The sequence below is a fragment of the Loxodonta africana genome, chromosome 3, assembly GCF_030014295.1.
Source record: "Loxodonta africana isolate mLoxAfr1 chromosome 3, mLoxAfr1.hap2, whole genome shotgun sequence".
NCBI lineage: Eukaryota > Metazoa > Chordata > Mammalia > Proboscidea > Elephantidae > Loxodonta > Loxodonta africana.
Window position 1 is genome coordinate 35,871,517 of NC_087344.1, and position 18,817 is coordinate 35,890,333.

Below are 18,817 nucleotides of genomic sequence, written 5' to 3' on the forward strand. Positions count from 1 at the left end.
TGCTCATTTAGCCATTTGTGTATCTTTTTGGTGCAATGTCTCTTAAGTCCTTTGCCCATTTTTTGATTGGGCTGTTTGTCTTTTTGTGGTTGAGTTGTATTTCTTTATGTATCCAGATATTAAATACTTATCACATATCTCATTGTTGTTGTTAGGTGCCATCGAGTCAGTTCTGACTCATAGCAATCCTATATACAACAGAACTAAACGCTTCCCAGTTCTGCGCCTGTGCCATCCTCACAATCGTGGCTATGCTTGAGACCATTGTTCCAGCCACTGTGTAAATCCATCTTGTTGAGGGTTTTCCTCTTTTTCACTGACCCTCTACTTTACCAAGCATGATGTCGTTCTCCAAGGATTGATCCCTCCTGATAACACATCCAAAGTATGTAAGATGGTTCCCAAATATTTTCTTCCATTCTGTAGGTTGTCTTCTTCACCAGTTGTGTTCCTTGTTCTTCTTCAAGAGTAATTTAGGACTCTCTTAAAAGAAAGAAATGTTTTAAAGATGTTTTTTAAAAGGCAAAAGCGGGCTAAACATGTAAATAAATTATGCCAGGAAAAATCCTAAAAGGGAAAGCCAGGCCGCTGGTGCCTTGCCCAGATGCAGGACGTGGCTGTTGAGGTGGCGCTGGACACACAGGTCACGACCCACAGTGGCGTCTGAAGACGTTCACCTTCATGCATTGTAAAAAATTGAAAAATTCATGAAAATTTGAAGCAATGTGATCATTGCCACTGATTTCAAATTGATTAGAATAAAATTTTAAAAAGATCGATCGTTTTAAATCTTGAAAAATAATGGTTTAAAAAAAAAAAAAAACCATATACTTGAAACCTGCCCTCTAGCAATTCAGAATCATCACAAGTCAGAATGCCTGACAGAGACCATCGTTTTCTCCATGGTTGTCACTCAGATGAGATAGTCTGTATTGGCAGGGTTGGGTGAGGGTCTTTTCCCACGCTTTTCTCAACCAGACCTCACTCCACCCTGCACAAGACCCTGTGCTACTCAAAAGGCTGACAGGCAGAACCATGAGGGCAGGCTTCCCTGTCCCTGTATGCAAGGGGGCCTTGTCCACATGGGGCCTCAAGTGGCCCTGCCCCACAGGGCCTCCTCTGTGCCCTCAGAACAGGGTCCCAGCTCCCTGGTGCTGCCCCCTGAGTGGAGCCAAGAGGGGGCTCCTGAGCTGGTCTGGCCCTGGTGCTGGTATGACGAAGGGACAGTGCCAACTCTGACCCAGCTCTGTCATCTTTTGAGAAAATCGGTAGCTGGGTCCTTCAGGAAGTGTGGGCTCCCAGAGGGCAGGGCAGGGTGTGACGCTGCCCTTCTTGTATCTAGAGAGCATACTGCGGCCAGTGCAGCGAAAGGATATGGGGTCTCGGAAGGCAAGGCTACAAGTGTATCAACTGCAAACTCTTGGTCCATAAACGCTGCCACATCCTTGTCCCGCTGACCTGTGAAAAGCATATGGTGAGTCCTGCGGCCAGGGAGGGCAGTGCCTCACAAGGGGAATAGGAGGTCCTGACGGGAGAAATGGGATGTATCAGGGCACCTGGAGGGGGGTGGATGGGCGAGTGGAGAGTCCTGGCCAAGGGACGCGTTGGGGGTGCAGGTGCCTGAGGAAGTGGGTCAGGTGGGGAGTCCTGCCTCAAGCCCAGGGTCTGCAGGGCACCCCCGACCCCTCACCCTTTGTCCATGCTAACCCTGTGATCCTCAGTTCCTGCGTCTGTCAGAGAGGGGTCGTGGCATCCCCCTGCCACCAGGAACCTTGGGCAGGTCAGATAAGGGGAGGGGGAGCCTCTAAGCTGGAGAGTAAATAACCCAGGGTGGGGATCAGGGCAGTGGGCATCCCAGACTGGACCTTCTACTGAGCCCTGGTGCCCTGTGGGGGCCGTGAGTGTACCCCACTGTGCGGGAGTGTGGAGGACGCTTGCTGTGTCCCAGTCAGGAAGCAGCCCTGTGGCAGCCATCACAGAGGCAAAGCCGGGCTAGCTCTCCTGCTGTTGGGGTACCCCCCGACCCTGGTGCTTTCCCGCCTGAGCATCCCTGGGAAGCCAGTGTGTGCTCCTCATGGCAAGCCCATGGTAGTGGCAACAATACCTTCCACCCCCTGCCACCCCGGGTGTTTGGGGCACTGACAGACTTTCCTCACTGAGGGCTTAGGCTGCCCCCCACCTGCCTTTGCCCCCATCTGGCTATGTCACTGTAAACCCTGGCAGGAGGGCCCTGGGATGTAGTTTGAATTTTTACTGAGCTTCTAAGCCCTGCAGCCGCACCAGTGTGTGGTCAGCAGCTAAGGTTTGGGGTTCTGGGCTGCCGGGTGCAGTGGGGGTGTCAGGAGGGCTGATATGTCTGTGTCCTGCAGCAGTGAGGAGGAACAGCCCGTGGGGGTGTTGGGTGCCCTCTCTCCAATAGTGCAGGGCACAGGGACACAGTCCTGACACACATGGGGCTGGGGTGAATTGCTGGGCCCTTCTGGGAGGCTTTCCAGCCACGTGTACCAGACACCATGATGACGCATGCACCCTTTGACCCTGCATGGCCTTTAGCCCCAGAAAGTAAGAGCAGCCCCAAAGCTCAGGGAGTCCCAGGGCTGTGTAAGGGCTGCATCTAGAACCCGGTCCTATACCAGCAGAGTGTCTGCATTGTGATGTCAGCATGGGGGTGGCCCTGGGTGGTGCTCAGTGTGTGGTTATTGACAAGACACATGATGTGGGTGGTGGGGGGAGCGGGGGCTATGCAGTACTTGTGAAAGATTTCATTTTATAAAGCACCTTCCGGGAGGCCACCGCCCAAGGACTGAGTGGGCATCTGCCCAGAGCCACAGGTGACTTCCGTGACCTTTCTTTCGTACACAGTGCAGTGACAATGTGGTTATAGAAAAGGTGCGTGTACATGGGATGTGTACAGGGAAGACCATACAGTGTGGTTATAGAAAAGATGTGTGTATATGGGACATGTACAGGGAGACCATGCAGAGTAGTTATAGAAAAGATGTGTGTACATGGGACGTATACAGGGGAGACCATACAGTGTGGGTATAGAAAAGATGTGTGTACACGGGATGTGTATGGGGGAGACCGTGCAGTGTGGTCATAGAAATGATGTGTGTACATGGGATGTGTATAGGGGAGACCGTGCAGAATGGTTGTAGAAATGATGTGTGTACCCGGGATGTGTACAGGGGAGACCGTGCAGAGTGGTTGTAGAAATGATGTGATTACATGGGATGTGTACAGGGTGACTGTGCAGTGTGCTTATAGAAATGGTATGTGGGATGTGTACGGAGGTGACTATGACGTGTGGTTATAGAATGGTATGTTTTCACAGGATATGTATCGTGCGGGGTGGTGTTAGAAATGGTGTGTTTACATGGGATGTGTACAGGGGTGACCGTGCAGCGTGGTATTAGAAATGGTGTGTTTTCACAGGATGCGTATGAGATGACCACGCAGTGTGGTGTTAGAAATGGTATGTTTTCATGGGATGTGTATGGGATGACCATGCAGTGTGGTGTTAGAAACGGTATGTTTTCATGGGATGTGTACGGGATGACCATGCAGTGTGGTGTTAGAAATGGTATGTTTTCATGGGATGTGTATGGGATGACAATGCAGTGTGGTGTTAGAAATAGCATATTTTCACAGGATGTGTACAGGAGTGACCATGCTGTGTGGTTATAGAATGGTATGTTTTCACGGGTTGTGTACAGGGGTAACTGTGTGGTGCGGTGTTAGACATGGTAGGTTTACATGGGATATGTACGGGGTGACCGTGCCGTGTGGTTATAGAGTGGTATGTTTACATGGGGTGTGTACGGGGTGACCGTGCCATGTGGTTATAGAATGGTAGGTTTACATGGGGTGTGTACGGGGTGACCGTGCCGTGTGGTTATAGAATGGTATGTTTACTTGGGGTGTGTACGGGGTGACCGTGCCGTGTGGTTATAGAATGGTAGGTTTACACGGGGTGTGTACGGGGTGACCGTGCCGTGTGGTTATAGAATGGTATGTTTACATGGGGTGTGTACGGGGTGACCGTGCCATGTGGTTATAGAATGGTAGGTTTACATGGGGTGTGTACGGGGTGACCGTGCCATGTGGTTATAGAATGGTAGGTTTACACGGGGTGTGTACGGGGTGACCGTGCCATGTGGTTATAGAATGGTATGTTTACATGGGGTGTGTACGGGGTGACCATGCCGTGTGGTTATAGAATGGTAGGTTTACATGGGATGTGTACGGGGTGACCGTGCCATGTGGTTATAGAATGGTATGTTTACATGGGGTGTGTACGGGGTGACCGTGCCATGTGGTTATAGAATGGTATGTTTACATGGGGTGTGTACGGGGTGACCATGCCGTGTGGTTATAGAATGGTAGGTTTACATGGGATGTGTACGGGGTGACCGTGCCATGTGGTTATAGAATGGTATGTTTACATGGGGTGTGTACGGGGTGACCGTGCCGTGTGGTTATAGAATGGTAGGTTTACATGGGGTGTGTACGGGGTGACCGTGCCGTGTGGTTATAGAATGGTATGTTTACTTGGGGTGTGTACGGGGTGACCGTGCCGTGTGGTTATAGAATGGTAGGTTTACACGGGGTGTGTACGGGGTGACCGTGCCGTGTGGTTATAGAATGGTATGTTTACATGGGGTGTGTACGGGGTGACCGTGCCATGTGGTTATAGAATGGTAGGTTTACATGGGGTGTGTACGGGGTGACCGTGCCATGTGGTTATAGAATGGTAGGTTTACACGGGGTGTGTACGGGGTGACCGTGCCATGTGGTTATAGAATGGTATGTTTACATGGGGTGTGTACGGGGTGACCATGCCGTGTGGTTATAGAATGGTAGGTTTACATGGGATGTGTACGGGGTGACCGTGCCATGTGGTTATAGAATGGTATGTTTACATGGGGTGTGTACGGGGTGACCGTGCCATGTGGTTATAGAATGGTATGTTTACATGGGGTGTGTACGGGGTGACCATGCCGTGTGGTTATAGAATGGTAGGTTTACATGGGATGTGTACGGGGTGACCGTGCCATGTGGTTATAGAATGGTATGTTTACATGGGGTGTGTACGGGGTGACCGTGCCGTGTGGTTATAGAATGGTAGGTTTACATGGGGTGTGTACGGGGTGACCGTGCCGTGTGGTTATAGAATGGTATGTTTACTTGGGGTGTGTATGGGGTGACCGTGCCGTGCGGTTATAGAATGGTAGGTTTACACGGGGTGTGTACGGGGTGACCATGCCATGTGGTTATAGAATGGTATGTTTATATGGGGTGTGTACGGGGTGACCGTGCCGTGTGGTTATAGAATGGTAGGTTTACGTGGGATGTATACGGGGTGACTGAGCCATGTGGTCATGGAATTGTATGTTTACATGGGATGTGTATGGGGTGACCATGTGGTGTGGTGTTAGAAATGGTATGTTGACATGGGATGTGCACAGGGGTGACTATGCCATGTGGTTATAGAATGGTATGTTGACACAGGATGTGTACAGGGGTAACTGTGTCGTGTAGTGTTAGAAATGGTATGTTTACGTGTGATATGTACAGGGGTGACTGTGCAGTGTGCTGTTAGAAATGGTGTGATTACATGGGATGTGATTACACGGATGTGTCTAGCAGTCCCATGTTGGCATGCAGTGGGTGCTCTCACAGGCCTCTCTCCCCACAGGATTCTGTCATGCCTTCCCAGGAACCTCCAGTAGATGACAAGAACGACGACGTAGACCTGCCCTCCGAGGAGACTGATGGAAGTAGGGCTGCTACTGTCTTGCTTCTTTTCGTCTGGGGGCCACTTTTATTCCCTTCCTGACCATCATTTCTTCCAAATCCTGTCTGCTCCCCAAGGGTCCTTATGGACAGGCATGACGGCCTGGCCAGTGTGCTGGGGTCAGCGGTCCAGGACCACCCTCTTCTGAGTCTTCCCAGGCAGAGACGGCCAGTTGGGGCAGAATGGGCAGCAGGGGCAGCCTTCCCCGGAGTAGCCAGGCAGCGGCTTAGTGGGGCAGCACCGTGGGAGCCTGGGGGAGGTCCTCTCCCTCTGTGCAGACTTGGGGAGTTCTAGAAGCCCTCTTAGGAGGCCTACTACCTCGCCTGGGTGTCTCCCCACAAACCTGCCACTGCCCAGAGCAGATGTCTGTGCCCAGAACCCCTGGTCCCCACTCTGTGGCATAGCAGTTACACATTTTCTTGTGTTCTCCTGTGTTTTGGGGGCAGGGAGTTTTTTTTTTTTTTTTCAGCATTAGGAAGCATTCAGAGAGATTTCAAACACCAGTTGGATCGGTGACCCAACTGTTTCCACAACCCTGAAACATTCCGATGATGTGTGATAGCTCTAGCTCTGCTTTGGTAAACCTGAGCTCCTCGGCCCTTGGGAGCCTGTTACAGGTTAAATGAGATCACGGAACATAAAACACTTAGCACAGCATCTTACCCAAAGGAGACTCCAAATACACACCCACCCATCCATTTATCTGTCTATCCACTGGTCCATCTGTCCATCCATCCTTCTTTCTGACCATTCATCCATCCATCCACTCATCCATCCTTCTGTCCATCCATCCACTCATCCATCCATCTTTCTGTCCATCCATCTGTCTGTCCCACCCACCCACCCACCCACCCCTTAGGAAAAAGATTGGAAGGCTAGACACCAAAATCTTATGACTGGAAAATTCTGAATAAGTCAAGATAAAAATCCCAGGGGAAACATATTACAAACTTATTCAGGCCCCACCCCCGCCAGATGTGGTGCCCAGGAACCTGCATTTTCCATTGGACTCTAGTTGAGTTGGATGAATTGAGGTTGGTATGCAGCCTTGTCCTGAGCACCAGTGGCTGGGCCTGGGCCACTTCATCCCTGCAGAGGGCCAGGCGTGGCCATCCGAGGCCTATGGAGTCCCTGTGTTCTCTGGCCATGTTCTTGACAATGCCAGTAACATCTGTTTTTTCTCCCTTTCTTCACTAGTTGCTTATATTTCTTCAACCCGGAAACATGACAACATTAAAGATGATTCTGAGGTGAGTGTATCGTATTTCCAATGTCGTTCTCATTTCTGGGGCAATGATGGACATGTAAAGATTGAGTAGGTAGGGTAGGGAGTTGTTGCTGATATTCCTAAATGAGACTGTGGTGTTCTGGACATCTAGGAGAAAAGCCTCACTCTTGGGCATTTCGGAGTGAAGTCTTTGTGGTCTTCCACATATTTAGCACAGAGGTCATCTCTGACAGAGGGACAGAGAGTAAGTGACTATGACAAGACATAAGCCATTGCACATCTTGATGGTGAGGGTACGGTACTTATTGTATGATTCTTACAGAGATGCAGGCCTGGGGGCAGAGTGTCATTAGCTGGGTCTCTGTGGCCTTCTGCCCAATGGGAGGCCTGGTCTGAGTCAGGGGCAGTGGAATACTCTGAGCCTCAGGCTCCTCTTCTGTAAAACTGGGGAACTAATCACACCTTCCTCTGGGCTGCTGTGCCATCAATGGGGTGTTGCTTCGAGCACATTCTTTATGAATCCCCCAGAGGCTACTGTCCCCAAAGGCAACTTGAGGTCCAATTCATGGTGCTACCCTGATCCTGACTCGAAGGTCTTTGTGAATCTGGCTGTCTCCCTAGCACCCTCTACACCCAGACAGCAGAGTGGGCCCCGGGTCAGGCTCTTAAGCTGAGGTCTTGTGTCTCTACCAGCTTTGGCTGGTTGAGGACGCACGGTTCTATCGTCTTCCCAAGCAAGGAAAACAGAATAACACAAGCTACTGTTTTTAACCTCTTTCCCCCCAAAACCTGAAGAAACAGCTCCTCCTTGCAAAGGCCTTTCCGAAAGTGACTGACAGATGTCACCCTCCAGGTCTCTAGATGTTTCTGGTTGGTCATTCTGTGTCTGCAGCGAGGCAGAAGCACTTAGGAACACAGAATCCATTTTGTTCCACAGAACAGTGCCACACAGCTCCCTCCTTCCCCCAGCATGGATATCCTTGCCAGAAACCACTCACAGGAGGGAAGCTTCTGTTCCTAATTGGATAGCCTTGCTCTTTCATTATGTATTTCTAATAATACTTGCTCTGGGGTTTGGCAGATCTTTGCAGACATTAGCAAGTTATGCTTTGTAATCCCCCCAGGGGGAGCCCGATGATGGGAAGACTGGCTCAGGCGCTGTGGTGATCCAGCCTAGATCTGGGCCCTGTGGCCATCTCTTTAGCGGTCCTGGGGCCCCAGGCATCCTGCACCACTCACGAGGACCACCTGTGGCTTGTGACCAGAGCCACATCTGTAGCAATGGTTTTCTGACCTCCTCGTCATGGACCAGCTCCTTTTTCACCACCTTCGTGGCGTAGATCTGATCGTTCTTTTTCAACCACCCCAAGAGCCACGTCTGTAGCTTTTGGGTTTCTAGCTCTTTCCTTCAGAAGCTCCACACTCTGTTATTCTTGTTAGCTGCTGTTGAGTCGACGCCAGCTCATGGTGACCTTATGTACAGCAGGACAAAACGTTGCCTAGTCCTCTGTCATTGTTGAGTCCATTATTATGTGCCTATTGTGTCAATCCAACTTACTAAGGACCTTCCTCACCCGCACTGGCCTTCCTTTTCACCAAACATGATGTCCTCCTCTAGTAGTTGATCCCTCCTGGTGGCACAGTGGTTAAGCACTCGGTGGCTAACTGAAAGGTCTCCAGCCACTCCACGGTAGAAGGATGTGGCAGTCTGCTTCCATAAAAAGCATTTACAGCCTTGAAAACCCTATGGGGCAATTCTACGCTGTGTTATGGGTCACTGTGAGTCAGAATTGATTCCATGGCAACAGGTTTGGTTTTTCTTTTTTTTTGGTGACATGTCCAAAACAAGCAAGTCAGACAATGTTCTGTCATGATTCATAGGGTCTTCGTGGGCTAATTTTTGGAAGTAGATTGTCAGGCCTTTCTTCCTAGTCTGGAAGCTCTTCTGAAACGTGTCCACCATAGGTGACCCTGCTGGTATTTGAAATGCTAATGTCAGAAATTTCCAGCATCGTAGCAACATGTAAGCCACCACAGGACAACAAACTGACAGATGGGTGGTGGCCACACTATAGTTCTTCGTTTTTATTTCCTGAGTTGGATTGGAGGGTGGGGGCTTTAGTGCAGAGAGCCAACACTCTCTGAGTGAGAGCTGCGGGCTGTGAGCCCTGTGACACGGGTGTCCTGGTTGATTGGAATGAATGAGGCATCATTCTCGGAATCTCGCCAAAGTTTCCTTTTATCCATTTCTTTTTTTTTCCCCACCCTACCACAGGACCTTAAACCGGTTATTGATGGGATGGATGGAATCAAGATATCTCAGGGGCTTGGGCTGCAGGACTTCGACTTAATCAGAGTCATTGGGCGAGGGAGCTACGCCAAAGTCCTCTTGGTGCGATTGAAAAAGAACGATCAGATCTACGCCATGAAGGTGGTGAAAAAGGAGCTGGTCCATGATGATGAGGTCAGTCCCATCACTCAGGGGCCCAGGAAACAAGTACTTCCCCAGCAGTGGGTGTATGCTGGGGAATTCCCATGCTTGAAGAAGTCATTTGAAGACCTCAACAAACACATGAACCCTTTGGATTTTAGTGAAATGGATTGGTGCAAGAACAGTGAAACTCTTAAATTTACTGAGTGTTTGTATTGCAAAGTCAGAAGAGTTGAATTGGGAGAGCTTGACGCCACCATTGTTATCATGAAGTCCCTTTGGGCTAGGTGGGATCTGTGTCCTCAGGGTGGAGGGAAGAGTATGGCAGGAAGGACACCCAGAGGTGGTGGCCCTGTTTCTGTCCACGTGCAGCCCCTGCTGGGCTCAGCCACCTTTGCAAATCAACTTTGTAGAAGTGTTGGGACTGTGGTAGCTTCATGTGTTGAAACTTCTCAGGCCAGTATTTTTTGAAGTAGAAGTTAAGGTTATATGATCAATTGTTTATTTGTTGGAGCGTTAATTCTGGCTTCGTGTCCTTTTTTTTTTCTTTTAATTATGGTAAAATACACACAACATAGAACTTACCGTTTTAGCCACTTTAAAGTGTACAGTTCATACAGGAGAAGTCAGCACAACTGGACTAAACCAAAAGCAAAGAAGTTTCCTGAATACAACTGAATGCTTCGAAGCCCAGAGTAGCAGGGGCGGGGGTCTGGGGACCATAGTTTTAGGGGACATCTAGGTTAATTGGCATAATAAAATCTACTAAGAAAACATTCTGCATCCCACTTTAGTGAGTGGCATCTGGGGTCTTAAACACTATCAAGTGGCCATCTAAGATATTATCAGTTGGTCTCAGCCCACCTGGAGCAAAGGAGAATGAAGAGCACCAAAGACACAAGGTAATTATGGGTCCAAGAGACAGAAAGGGCCACGTAAATCAGAGACTACATCAGCCTGAGACCAGAAGAGCTAGATGGTGCCTGGCTGCCACCAATGACCGCACTTACAGACAACACAACAGAGAACCCCTGAAGGAGCAGGAGAGCAGTGGGATGTAGACCTCAAATTCTCATAAGAAGACCAGACTTAATGGCCTGAGACTAGAGGGACCCTGGAGGTCACAGTCCCCAGACCTTCTCTTGGCCCAAGACCGGAAACATTCCCAAAGCCAACCCTTCAGACAGGGATTGGACTGGACTATGGGATAGAAAATGACACTAATGAGGAGTGAGCTTCTTGGATCAAGTAGACACAGGAGACTATGTGGGCAGCTCCTGTCTGGAGGGGAGATGAGAAGGCAGAGGGGGACAGAAGGTGGCTGAATGGACATGGGGAATGCAGGGTGGAGAGGAGTGTGCTGTCTCATTAGGGGGAGAGCAACTAGGAGTACATAGCAAGGTGTATACAAATTTTTGTATGAGAGACTAACTTGATTTGTGAACTTTTCACTTAAAGCACAATAAAAATTATTTTAAAAAAAGTTTTCACACAAGAAGAGATGAGAAGGGCAATCCTCTTACAAATAAAAAAAAAAGTGTACAATCCAGTGGTATTAAGTACATTCACAAGGTTGTACAACCATCAACACTGTCTAATTCCAGAACTTGTTCAGCATCCCAAGTGTAGTCCACATACCCATTAAGTAGTCGCTCCCTCCTTCACCTGCTTTCGCCTGCCCAGCTCCTAGAAACCACCAATCTACTTTCTGTCTCTATGGATTTATCTCTTCTGGACACTTCATATAAATGAGATCATGCAATCTGTGACTTTTTGCATCTGGCTTCTTTGACTTAGCCTGGTGCTTTCCAGGTTCATCTGTGTCATAGCATGATTCAGTACTTTACTTCTTTTTATGGCTGTATATATATGGATGGACTGCATTGTGTTTATCCATTCATCTGTTGATGGAAACTTGGGTTGTTTCTACCTTTTGGCTATTGTGGATAGTTCTGCAGTAAACATGGGTGTACATGAATCTGCTTGAGTCCCTGCTTTCACATCTCTTATGTATAGACCTAGGAGTGGAATTGCTGGGTCACATGATAATTCTATGTTTAACTTCTTGAAGAACTGCCAGATTGTTTTTCACAGTGGCTGCACCATTTTACATTCCCACCAGCAATGCACAAGGATTCCAGTTTCTCCACATCTACATCAACACTTGGTATCGTCTTTTTTGTTCTAGCCACTCCAGTAGGGGTGGAGTGATATCTCATTGTGGTTTTAACGTGCATTTCCCTCATGACTAATGACATTAAGCATCTTTCCATGCTTGTTGGCATCATGTACTTTTAATCTTGTTCTTTCACACCTGAAAGGAAGTCATATCTCTTAGGAACAAAGAAAAGATTGGTCTGTAGATAATAGTAACAGCTGGAGGTAGGGAGAACAGGTGGCAGGGCATGGTCAAGAGCTCTGTGGCCTGTTGTGAAGTTCGAGATGCCTGGTGGGGATGTGGAGGAGACGTTGGATGAGCAAGTCTAGAGCTCAGAGGGGCTGGAGGTCTTCAGCCCAGAAACATGGTATGTGTAGCCATTCCAGTGGATGGGATTTCCTGGGGAGAGAGAGAAGAGAGAAGAGTGCTGGGGACCAAGTCTAAGGAGGAAGGGAGAACAGGAAGAAGATCCACAGACAGTCTTTGACCCACTAGAGATGCTCCCTAAGAGTTTGCTAATTTAGTTCCCAGAACCTTCACAGGAGTAAAAAAAAAATTTTTTTTTTTTTCCACAGGAAGGCAGCATTAATGTAGACACATCCATTTCCCTCTCGATTTCCTCACCTATAATACAAGGGGGTTAACCTTGAAAGTTTGGAGTTGGCATAGAGCCAAAGCTGTGGAATTATCATGATCTGAAATTGACTTTTACTTTGCAGCATCTTACCATGATTCAGCATGAATTGAGAGGGAGACAGCCCTGAGGCCTGGAACTCGGGTTCTGTAAGTGGGTGTGGGCTTCCATCTCAGGCCTATCACTCATTAGCTGTGGGACCTTGGGGAATCTGCTTACCCTCTCCACCATCAGTTTCCTCATTTCTTAAATGGAGATAGTGATACCAGTCTCCCAAAACTTTTGTGGGGATTACACGAAGCAGTGCGTGGACAGCTCCATAACCCAGAGTTCAGCACGCAGCCAGAGCTGCTGGATTTGATGATGGGGGTGGAGTTGATGGTGATGGTGGTAATGATGATGGATGATGGTGATGGTGATAGATTATAATGGTAGCGGTGATGGTGATTGTCATGGACTGCATTATGTTCCTCCAAAAATGTGTGTATCAGTTTGGCCAGGCCATGATTCTCAGTATTGTGTGGTTGTCCTCCATATTGTGATTGTAATTTTATGTTAAAGAGGATTAGGGTGGGATTGTAATACCCTAAGGGCCACATCCCTGATCCAGTGTAAAGGGAGTTTCTCTGGAGTGTAGACTGTACTACCTTTTATCTTACAAGAGATGAAAGGAAAGCAAGCAGAGATTTGGGGGACCTCATACCACCAAGAAAGCAGTGCCAGGAGCAGATCACATCCTTTGGACCCGGGGTCCCTGCGCAAAGAAGCTCCTAGTCCGGGGGAAGATTGATAAGAAGGCTGGCAGAAAGAAAAAGTCTTCCCCTGGAGCTGACTCCTTGAGTCTGGACTTTAGCCTACTTTACCGTGAAGAAATAAATTTCTCTTTGTTAAAGCCATCCACTCGTGGTGTTTCTGTTATAGCAGCGCTAGATGACTAAGACAGTGATGGATGGTGGTTGGTGGAGATGGTGATTGTGGTGGAGATAATTTTAATGGTGGTGGTGACAATGATTGAGATGGGCGATGGTGATGGATGATGGTGGAGATAGATAATGGTGGTGGTGATGATGGTGGCAGTAAAAATGGTAATGGATGTGGTGGTGATTGATTATGGTGACAGGGATGGTGATGGATGATGGCGGTGACTGATTATGATGGTGGTGGTGATGGTGTTGGTGTGGTAATGGTGGTGGTAGAGATTGGTAATGATGGTGATCGTGGTGATGGTGATGATAGGTTTTGGTGGTGGTAATAGGTTATGGTGGTGGAGATGGTGATGGATGATAGGTGTGAAAGATGATGGTGATGGTGGTGGTGGTAGAGATGAATTATGGTTGGTGGAGATGGTGGTTGTGGAGTTGGTGATGGATGGTGATAATGGCAGTGGTGCATTTTTTTTTTATTGTACTTCAGATGAAGATTTATAGAACAAACTAGTTTCTCATCAGTTAGTATGCACATTGTTGTATGACATTGGTTAACAACCCACGGCATGTCAACACTCTCCCTTCTCAACCCTGGGTTCCCTATTACCAGCTTTCCTGTTCCCTCCTGCCTTCAGTCTCTACCCCAGGGCTGGTGCGCCCCTTTAGTCTTGTTTTGTTCCATGGGCCTGTTCAATCTTTGGCTGAAGGGTGAACCTGAGGAGTGACCTCATTACTGAGCTGAAAGGGTGTCCAGGAGCCATACCCTCAGGGTTTCTCCAGTCTCTGTCAGGCCAGCAAGTCTGGTCTTTCTTTTTGAGTTAGAATTTTGTTCTACGTTTTTCTCCAGCTCTGTCCGAGACCATCTATTGTGATCCCTGTCAGAGCAGTTAGTGGTGGTAACTGAGCACCATCTAGTTGTACTGGATTCAGTCTGGTGGAGGCTGTGGTCCATTAGTCCTTTGGACTAATCTTTCCCTTGTACCTTAGGTTTTCTTCATTCTTCCTTGTTCCCAAAGGGCTGAGACCAGTGGAGTATCCTAGATGGCCGCTCACAGGCTTTTAAGACCCCAGATGCTGCTCAGTGGTGGATTTCTTAATGGGAGTTTTCTTTTCCCCTTTTCATTGTCTTCCCACAAGCAGAGATGTAGCCTGTCCTCCATTACCTCGCCATCCTCCAGGATGCCTGTGAGGGTGTTCAGGAGCCTCATTAGCACTCCTTTGTTTCTATTTCAGGACATCGACTGGGTACAAACAGAGAAGCACGTGTTTGAGCAGGCATCCAGCAACCCCTTCTTGGTTGGCTTACATTCCTGCTTCCAAACAACAAGTCGGTAAGAAAAAAGGGTGTTTCTGGAATTCTGCAGGTTTCTGATTTGAACTGCATGGTGTTGAGTCTGGTATAAGATTTCAGCTATCATCTGGAGTGTACTTCCCAAGTACGATCACAGGGCTTTTTGCTTCATCAAATTAGCTTCACTAGTGTCTTATTAAGTAAATTTCATACATCTGAACCTAAATTATTTAATTCCATTGATGAAATGTTTACTGAAAGCTTTCTACTGAGTGCAGGTGTTAAGTTAGATGCTAGGGTTACCACAGTGAATGAAAGAGGTGAGGTTTCTTTGCTTATGGATCTTTCTGATTCATGGAATAAGTTAATAAATTGTAGCAGTTTCATTTACAAGCTTTACATATATTGGAATTCTATTGCTTTAAAAAAGTCTGAAAGACACGGGCCTAAGATATTCAACATATACACTGTTTGGGTTTTTTTTGTTTTTGTTTTTGTTTTGATTATTTGGCTTGGACTCACCCAATTTGTTTATTTGGAAAATGAGTGAATATGTTCTGTGCTTGGTGTCCTGAAGACCACCCCCAGATTCAACAATTCTCTAGGAGGACTCCCCGGACTCAGCACATAGTCATACTCATGGTCAGGAGTTATTACAGTGAAAGGACGCAGGAAGGTCAGCAAAGGGAAAAAGGCACGTGGGGCAAAGTCCAGGGAAGCCACACGAGGCTTCCAGAGTCCTCTCCCATGGGGTCACCCAGGCCGTGCTAAATCCTCTGGTACCGAGTTGTGACAACACATGCGAAGTGTCTACCAGGCGCTCATAGAGACTTAGTGCCCAGATTTTCATTGGGGACGGTCATGTAGACACCTCTGCCTGGCATGTACCAAAACTCCAGACCCCAGGAAGAGAGCAGGCCCTAAGCATGAACCACATGGCTTGTACAAACACTCTGGCACAGTGAGTCACCCTTATCACTGAGGGGAATTTTACATCAGAGTAGGAACTGTTTACCAGTCTAGTGTCCAGACACTGGCCAAGGCCAATCTTGCCAGTGGGCCTTTCATAAGGACAGTGGTCTCCAGCTACGATGCTAACTCTTCTGCACATTTCTTAGCTGTAAGTCAGACCAGCAATGCACACACTCATACCTCTACCCTCAACTCTCTCCTGATCTTAAGTCCTCTGTTTCACCTACACTGAATGGCCACCTGTCTTCCCAGAGCACCTGGAATTAACTGGCCTTTTCTCACACTTGCGTACGCCATCTTGGTTAACGGCATTCCCTCCTTCCCAGCTGCCCACACTGAAGAACTGCAGTTATTCCCTCCCTGGCTCGCACTGATTCCTCCCTTTCCCTCCCACCTGAACCCCACCCATGGCCTCTTTGGAGTGTCTGGTCCCTGGGGCTTCCCACTCTGTCTGCTCCCCCACACTGGAACTAAGCCATCTTCCTAAAACACAGATCTGAAGGGTCTTTCTCCAGTTTCAAAAGCTCCTCTGATTAAGTCCCCAATTGTTTCTGGGATAAATCCAAGCTTCCTGTGCATGTGGATGGGGCCTTTTATGACCTGGTCCCAGCTTGCTTTTTCCAGCCTCACCCCATTTGCTCCTCTGCTCCACCCCAGGTAAAGCAAAGGGAAAAGGCAGGGAACTTGTGCAGCCTGTGTACAGCTATTCTGCTCAGCCCGCCTCGGCCCTTTCCACTGCCTCATGAAATCCTGCCCTTCCCTCACCTCCTCTCAGGACAGCTGGAAACTCCCAGCAGAGTCAATGGTTCCCTTTGTTGTGTCCCTTCACACTTCCTTCATGCTTCTGTTTCAGCATTAATCACAGGCTCTTATACTTATGGAATATGCCCGGGGAAAGGAACCATTTCCTTCCAACCCCCACATTTCCTAAAATAGTGAGATTCCAAAAAAGGCGGGGTTGTAAAATTTGATTTTAATATATAGACTTGAAGGGATGTAGAGGTGCAGTAGTTGAGCATTTCAAGTGGACCCCCATCTAAAGCTGCTTGAATGCAGAACTGCCTGCACCCAGGCCCCTAGGAATGTCCTCCCAGGTCACAAGTTCCCAGCTCCAGAAAACTAGGGCTTGTGGGGGGGAGGGGGAATCATCCTTTAGGTATTTGTGTGTGATCCCCACAGCATAACCACTTACTGTATTGCTTTTTTTTTATATATATAATTTTTATTGTGCTTTAAGTGAAAGTTTACAGATCCAGTCAGTCTCTCACACAAAAACCCATATAACCTTGCTACATGTTTTGCTTTTTTTAAGTGATGTTTGGAAGGTTTGTTTACAGTAACATTCAACGTTCGTACTTGGGCAGCCACATCCCCGGAAAAATTAATAAACATGTTTGTTTACCTTTTTTTTAATCATATCTGTCAGTGACCTCTAGATGCATGTGGCAGTTCATTGTTAGAATATCGTGTCTTTCCTAAGCTGTTCTTATGTGTACTTTATGTGTATATACTGGTGGTGCAGTGGTTAAGCGTTCAGCTGCTAACCAAAAGGCCCATAGTTCAAATCCACCAGCTGCTCCTTGGAAACCCTATGGGGAAGTTCTACTCTGTCCTATAGGGTTGCTATGAGTCCATGGCAATGGTTTTTTTTTTTTTTTTTTTAATTACGTATGTGCCTGTCTTCCCCACTAGATGCACACTCCTTAAAAGTAGACTGGACTAGGATTTTTTTACCCCTGGCATTTGGCTCATACCTAGCACTTAGTAGGCGGTAGTGGTGTTGAAGGATAATTAAAACAAAAAACAGTAAAATTGTGCCTCTCGTACAAATACGTAGTGAACATGTGTCACATTTTATGTAACTCATTAATTAACGAGGAAACTAGTAAGATGTTACAGCCAGTTCAAAGGAGAAGTCAGAATCCTGCACACGTGTAGGCAATCTAGAATGCAGAGGTGACTTCGCAAATAAATGCAAAACTGGCTGTGGGGGTGAGGATGGGAAATCCGTTGTCCTTCTGCCAGACAGACTTCACATGCTTTTCTGTGGACAAGAATCATTCGCATCGTTACCAAGTATCCACAACTGACAGAGTTGGAAAATGGCTCAAAGACAACAAAAGGCACGAAGCCCATAGAAGCAGAGACCCTAGGAGAGTGTAGGCCAGACAGCCTGGTTCCCACTGAAGGTGCCCTGACCTCCTTTCAATCCACTTCAAAGCCTCTGGAGGTTGTCCTGACAGCGACAGAGCAAAGGCTCGGGAGCCAACAGCTTGGACCCAAACCCCAGCCTTCCCACAGTGAACTATTTGAACTTGAAAAGGTTAACACCTATGTGCCTCAGTTTCCTCCTCCTGGAAGAAGGAGTAGCAGTAATGCCTACCTTATCAGGTCACGGGGGAATTAATGCGTTAAGGCATCTAAGTGCTTATGAAAGGCCTGGCTGGGGGTGAACCATTAACACACGTGAGCTGTAGCTGCTATGGCCTTTCCTTTTGTTAGTTCTGTTGTCTTTGAATAAATAAACCAGTTCCACTGAGTTTGGGTCCCTGGTGGGGATAACAACCAGCTGTTACTCAAAGCCATCACTGGGTGGCTGTTAAACTGTACCCAGAAATCATCACCAACTGCACTGGCGTTTGGCGAGCACCGGCCCCATGACGCAGGCTTGGAGGAAAGTCGTGAAATGCCACGAGGGGCCAGCGAGCCCTTGTAGTGGGAAACACTTAGCTGGCCAGCCCAAAGGGACTCAGGGAAGCCTGCCCCAGGACGCTGCCTTTTAGAAAAGGCAGCTGTCCTTGGAGTGGGTGTGCTGCCGTTTTTGCCTCCTTGCCACGACTGCAGAAGGTAATTGCAGGTTTAATGAGACGTTCTCTGTGTTCATTGGTCCCACACTGAAGCCGCAGCCCTGAGGTTTTGCCACAGCGCGTTGCTAGGGGCCAGATGAATGTCACCGTGTTCTGACTTCACAGCAGGACCCAACACAACAGGAAACCAATTAAACTCGTGAGCAGTCCTGGTGGTGTTCATTGGCAAGCTTGAATAGAAGTCCGATAAATAAAGAGCAAAGTTCCCACATGAACTTGGCTATTAGGAAAGCCTCTCTGAACAGGGGGAAAAAAGAAAGGATTTCTTTCTTTTTTTTAATCATGGTAAATTATATAGAAGATTTGCCGTTTTCACCATTTTAAAGTGTATAATTCAGTGAAGTCAATTACGTCCACCACGTAGTGCAACCACCACCGCCACCTAGTTCCAAAGCTTTTTCATTACGAAGTTTCTTTCTTCTTCCCCAATCCGGTAAAGTCCAATTGCACCCACTGTGGTCAACCCAACCGCACCCTCTGGGTGGCCATGTGGAATCAATAATGGGTGTCCTG

At 47.9% G+C, this 18,817-nt stretch overlaps 1 protein-coding gene across 7 annotated transcripts in view; it reads left to right on the forward strand.

Moving 5' to 3' along the window:
* Positions 1-18,817, forward strand: part of PRKCZ (protein kinase C zeta) — a 145,517-nt gene that overhangs the window by 95,845 nt on the left and 30,855 nt on the right. For 5 of the 7 annotated variants that reach the window (XM_064281112.1, XM_064281111.1, XM_064281116.1 and 2 more), the window contains 5 exons: positions 1,343-1,474; positions 5,699-5,780; positions 6,995-7,047; positions 9,301-9,489; positions 14,408-14,505. In XM_064281112.1, the coding sequence (XP_064137182.1) occupies positions 1,343-1,474; positions 5,699-5,780; positions 6,995-7,047; positions 9,301-9,489; positions 14,408-14,505 (554 nt within the window). Of the gene's footprint in view, positions 1-1,342; positions 1,475-5,698; positions 5,781-6,994; positions 7,048-9,300; positions 9,490-14,407; positions 14,506-18,817 lie in introns of those variants that run through there. The other 2 variants (XM_064281115.1, XM_064281118.1) reach the window with 2 other exon arrangements.